This window comes from Suricata suricatta, chromosome 15 (genome assembly GCF_006229205.1).
Source record: "Suricata suricatta isolate VVHF042 chromosome 15, meerkat_22Aug2017_6uvM2_HiC, whole genome shotgun sequence".
NCBI lineage: Eukaryota > Metazoa > Chordata > Mammalia > Carnivora > Herpestidae > Suricata > Suricata suricatta.
The window spans coordinates 7,797,129-7,803,168 of record NC_043714.1 but is presented as its reverse complement, the minus strand read 5'-3'; the positions used below and the strand labels follow the sequence as shown (position 1 = coordinate 7,803,168).

At 43.4% G+C, this 6,040-nt stretch overlaps 1 protein-coding gene across 1 annotated transcript; it reads right to left on the bottom strand.

The window, feature by feature from the left end:
* On the bottom strand, window positions 1-6,005 carry CHCHD7 (coiled-coil-helix-coiled-coil-helix domain containing 7). The gene is made up of 4 exons (XM_029923915.1): window positions 5,871-6,005; window positions 2,750-2,819; window positions 957-1,055; window positions 1-181 (listed from the first exon to the last, which is right to left on the bottom strand). Exons 2-4 carry the CDS (start codon window positions 2,801-2,803, stop codon window positions 77-79), a joined length of 258 nt encoding a protein of 85 aa, XP_029779775.1. The 5' UTR covers window positions 2,804-2,819; window positions 5,871-6,005; the 3' UTR covers window positions 1-76.
* Window positions 6,006-6,040: the final 35 nt, after the last annotated feature.

The following is a 6,040-nucleotide window of genomic DNA, read 5'->3' as shown; positions in this document are numbered from 1 at the left end:
TTCGAAGACCACAATCATCATTTATTAAAAATATTCATCTGCTTCTAAGTTAAAGAAACCACTTGAATGCAAACAGTCAGTAGGGCATCTTTCCCATTGCCCCCAAGATCTCGTCTCTTTCTGTTGCCGTAGGCATTGATGGCTGTACTCCATTCTGTCTTCTCTGGACCATGACAGTATTCTGCACATAGGTATTAAAAAAAAAGAAGAAACCAAAATCAGACACGTATTAAATGCTAATCACTTGCCAGTAACTGGCTATTACATCCTCATAAAGGAAATTCTAAAAACCAAGTGTAAAGAAAAACCAAAAATGAATTCTCATGCTTCAGACAACATTTCCAAGCTATTCACAATCAAATAGGAGTGATTATCCTCATAGGAATCTGCTGACAGTAACTGGGGTGGAAATATAGTGTTTAAGTACAAGAACACAGAAATCCAGTCTATCACAAGGACCTACTAAGGAATTGCTAACTGAAACCAACAGTTAATTTAAAAAAGGGAAAGGAAGTAGTTGCATCCAGTGCTCAGAGAAACAGAAATCATATACCGATGTCTCAAGAAAAACGGGAGCATTTTAACTACTGTGGGTGGTGGTGGGAAAAGAGAAGGCAGAAATGGAAGCCTAAAACATGCTATGGCAAAGACCAAGTTATCCACCTGCTCCTCTCCGGGAAAATTAAAATTATAACAAGCTTATTGTTTTAGGGGTGTGGATCTTACGCGTGCAGTAAGACCCCTCTATGTTAGAACTGCATTCTTACACCCTGGATGCCGGACTGGGACGAGGCAGCCAGGAAGAGCTCTCCAGGATCCTTTAGGATGCACAGAGGATAAAGGCAAAGTTAAGTCTCCCTAGTCGTCACTAAGACAGGCTGTGGGTACTAAGTTGGGGCTTCAATTTCAAGCCTAAGGGACGAGTTTTAACACAAAGCTAACCAAGCTCGGCGTACCCAGAATTTCCGGCAGTTTTTGTACTTCAGGAAGTAAGTGGAGCATTTTTCCCTGTCGTAGTTATTTTCATCCATACATCTGGTAGAGGCATCCGATTCCTTAAATATGTAAGACAGGCATCATTTAGGGGGTGGGATGGGATCTAAACAAACAAAAAATCCCAAACTTCTGAAGCTGCTGCACCCCCAAAGCAGGGAAGATGGACCTGTTCCTTTCTGTTCGTTTGAGTGAACGTATAAGGAGCAAAAACGGAATGATCTTTCCAACTATCCCGCACTCGTTCTGCTCAGAGCAGACATCTCCCTTTTCATAGTCCGGTCGGTTTTCTGAATGTCTGGTCACAGGAACTGGAGCCGGAGACCGACTGAGATCCTTGATCCCAGTAAGTGTTTAACGAAGAAGCCAAAGCGAGGCACAATGTGCTGGAGATCACTGCCGCACAGCGAGGGTCCAAACCCCATCTCCTCACTCCGAGGGCAGCTGTCCTGTCTTCGAAGGTCTCACTTGGACTTGACCGCCTGATGCGCAGCTGGTTTCAAGATCCCAAGTACGTCGCCGATGACTGGTCTGCATCAAGGCAACTTAAATTACCGCCACTCATCTTGATGTATTTTTGGCTATCGTTTGCTCTGTTACGCAAGCACATATACTATTATCTGCACAGTTTTAATAGATATCGTTAATAGCACTTCAAATCCTAAGAGAGCAACACAGGGCAGGGAGTTCAAAGGAGAGCAGCAGCCATTTGAGAATTAAAATTAAGCTGTCTAAACTGGAAGTAGAAGGGCGCCTGGGTGGCTCAGTCGGTTGGGTGTCCGGCTTTGGCTCAGGTCATGATCTCATGGTTCACGGGTTCGAGCTCCATGTCGGGCTCTGTGCTGACAGCTCAGAGCCTGGGACCTGCTTCAGATTCTGTATCTCCCTCTCTCTCTGACCCTCCCCTGCTCGCACTGTCTCTCTCGCTCAAAAATATATAAAAAGCATTAAAAAAATTTAAACTGGAAGTAGATTGGATAACAAACTTCAAAGTGAAAAGTAGGACTCTGAGACGTCATCTAAAGAAAAGTGTTAACTAAAGGTAATCTGCTTCACAGCTCTAAGAAACACAGTCTATCTAAACCGACTTCACGAAGCTGTTGAAAACAGATCTGATACACGACACAAAGCTGCATTCCTATGCCAAATATTTAATGAATGTGTATATTTGAAAAATGCATGTAGGACCAGGGCATAACACCAGTCCAATGACTGCGTTACCCCAGAGTGACAAAGCCACACGTCAGTACCACTAGTCACCCCACACAAATGCCATAAAACTTTATTATTACAACAGTACGTTTTGTTTATATGATACCTTTGTGGAAATCTTTAGGCTTTAAATGGACAGATTCTATCAGAGCCCCTTATTCTCAGCCAAGCTGTCTCAAAGACATGATGAAATTATTGCTATGAAAACATAAATTTCAGTAGCAGTTTAAAAGCATAGTTTGCAACTTTCCATTTTTGGCCCAAAGGTTTTCCTTTGGTGTAACCTCTGCCTATTTGGAGTTTCAGTGACAACTGAATGTTTCCACCTTATACAAATAACGGTAACTTAGAAGAGATGAATCTTTGTTAGTTAAATTACAAATACCTAAAAATGTTCTAGTGAAATAAGGATACGCTAGCCAAAAATCGTTTTTGTATTGAAATATCTTTATTCAAGAATTGCAAAAAACAGATACCCACAGAAGCAGAACAAGCCTGTTTTTCCAACTTAAAACTCATGAAAATGAAAAGCAAACCACCTTACCGACAAACAAGGGTTTACGTCAGGATCTCTCAGCCGCCGGGCCACCATGGGCATCGTAACAGGTTTCTTCCTGAAGGCAGATGTTGGAGAAAAGAGTTACATGGTAAAAGAGAGAAAATAAACCGGTACATCTCATTAGACCCAAGAGCACTCGAAAAATTAATTTTGGCATAAGATTACTGAGTAAGGAACTTCACAGGGCCTCTATATTCTGAGAATTAACATTTGGGTGTGTTTTTCCTTTGCATTGCATTGGTGCACAAGGCCGTATTTAAATTCATCCACTGAAATGCAATCCTACTGCCCAAGAGGACAAGTCTGCTATAATTCCATTTTAGTTCATCTTTATTTCTAATGCCTAAGCTATTAAATGTCCTAAGAAAACCTGAGAATACAGCATGCATTCTAATGGTTACTTCCTTATGATCCACTGATCAACATATAAAATGAGTGTGGAGTCATTAGTACAACCCAACATTAGCAAAAGCATTTGTTAACTAAACTTACAGTATGGACTCTGGAACCTACATCTGGTTGGCCAATAGACCAAAAAAACAAAGTGATTGCTCAGGTGACATTTCAACAAGTTAAAGAAGAAAAACTAAAGCTTTACTTCCAGGAACATCTTCTATTTAACTGATACTTCCCTGGGCTTAAAAAAAAAGTTCCAGAAAGCTACTTTGGTTCATTAACCGTCCAACTGAAGCCTAATGCATGCAGCACTGCAGAAGTGTTTATCGATTACCAATGATCACAGTTCCCTACGAGCCAAATGATGATTGCGTCAAGTCACAGACTACTTCTCTAATAGGTCTGTCAACTATATTCTGGAGCAATTGCTCTCTAATGGAGTTTGACTGAAATTGGTATGCCTATCATCTTCCAGGATATGTCACAGAAAGGAACTAAAAGAGAACGTGTTAAGAAAACAACAGTCAACAAACTGTTAATTACTTCAAAGTGTTTTTTTGTTTTCATAGACTGATATTCTCTTGATGGGCCCCCCACAAATATTTTTAAATGCTCTGTACTAAGTTTAAGAAGCTGAGTTAACCGGCTCTTGAATCCTGCTCTAGATTAATCATCTTCCACCTGAAAATTTAAAGAGAGACGAGCAATTATGCAATACAACATACAAAACACTGCCCAGCCAAAAACCACCTTAGTCAGTATGCCCAGACAAAGGTCAGAAATTTTGTATGAAAAGGTTTCTACCCTTCTTGCTCTAGATGACACCATGAAGAAAAATATCAGTCATGTTAAAAGAAATAAGGGACATTCAGGAAAATCAATCAAATCCTGTAAGTTCCTAAAAAAATGGAGGTATTTGCAATCAAGATTTACCTAGTTTAGAGACCAGGATGTCCAGACTAAAGGAGATTAATCTTTACAAAGAAGGATGAGAAAGAGTTTAGTTATTCCAGGATCCTTTAACTTTTAGGAATCCTCTAAGTAATTATTTCATTTTATGACTGTCATTGATCAATACATGAATATACTTAGGGGTGCCTGGGTAGCTCAGTCGGTTAAGCATCTGATTCGTGATTTCGGCTCAGGTCTTGATCTCACAGGTTCGTGAGACTCAGCCCCGCATTGACCTCCATGCTGATGTGCAAAGCCTGCTTGGGATGCTCCCTCTCCCTCTCTCTGCCTCTCCCCTGCTCACGTGCGTTCTCTCTCTCAAAACAAACTTAAAAACATTACATGAATATATCTTAGCTAGCAAACATCTAGGTAAAAAGTAAATTCAAGATGCCGTTCAATTATATCTAGAAGCTTCTTCCTCTCTTGAACATGATTCTTGTGCAGGCTTGACTTCTTAGGAAGAGATAATGGTACTAATTAAACTCCTATCCTTCTGTTTTAAATCAATCCTATGACATGAGAACACAGAATTCTGCTTAGCTGTTCATATTCCTTATATATAATCTCAACAATAATCAGACTTGGTCAAAATTCAGGTTGCATGCCTTCCATGAAACTGCACTTTCACTGAATTTTATAATCATCATCGATCAAGAATCCTCTAATAAAAGTAACACCTGGGTAACATCACATATACAAGAATCAGGTTTTGCAGCATGAATTTATTCACATCTCATTTCCTTTCTCTTCTGGATTCTAAACACAAGTCAAAGTAAATCTGGATTTCTAAATGGCACTTTCTTTGCATGAATCCTCAAGTATCACTGGAAATGAAGAGGAAATGTCCATTTACAGTGAGGAAAAGGACTAAAGGGAAGATCGAGTGTTCCGCTAGCAAAGGCTTATCTGCTTACTTTCTGAAGGCACGAAGCAAATATCACAAAGCTCTATTTGCAGAGGACAGCCGGAAAGAAAACCAAAGATGTGAGGGAGGGGCCACAAAAGCACAGCACATTTGAGGAATAACTCTAACGATTTCTCCAAAGGGCAAGCCGCACAAAAATATATGTCTTGATTTCCTATCCAGTTCACGTCCCCGCTCTCCACCTAGCTTTGAAAGGGAAGGGAAAGGGCACGATACTGAACACGTCCATGCCCACATGCTGGCCAGAGCCAAGGCAAGGTCTGTAGGTCTGATACAACGCAGATGCAACGAGCAGGAAGCAGAAACACGTTATGTCAGAGCCTAAAGCCCTTAACCCACTGCTGGGGGCAGAAAAGCAGGGTCAGGAAGTCAGCATGGCACAGCGGGGGCGGAGTGGGGAAGTCGAATTGAGAAACTGGATGCGAGTCCGCGGCCTCGCTGCCTGCCGCGATGCTGCCAGTCGGTCCAACGGTGGACGACGGGCACAGGTGAACACACCTTGCTTTGACCTTCGATGGAGCCGAGCGGGGCAGGGGGGAAAGGAAAACGCAGGAACTTGGAGGTTGGGGTGGGCAATTACGCCCCAAAGGCCCAGAAACAGAATGAAGAAAGAGCTAGGGGTGCCGAGGGTCACCTTCCTCGTCCCCGGCCCGAATAAACCGGCATCGTGGGGGAGGAAGAGGTACAGGAAGGGGTCCGCGCTGAGGCAAGGCCTGGTGGCAGCGGCGTCACACCGAAGCAGTGGATTCGGGCGCCACGGTGGCCCAGGTGCACCCCTCTCTTCTGGCATCCCTGCAGCCGCCGCGGAAGGAGGGGCGGGGGACCACTCACCTCAGGCGGCCGCTTCACCAGCGTCCAGGCCGTCTCCAGCTCCAAACACGTCAATGGCTCACGCAGCTGGACCTTAAGTAGCGCGCATCCCAACGTGCTGCCCCCGCTCCCCGGCGGCCGCCGGCCCAATCGACGGGCGCCGCCGCCAGACTGACAGCCGAGCCGGGCCT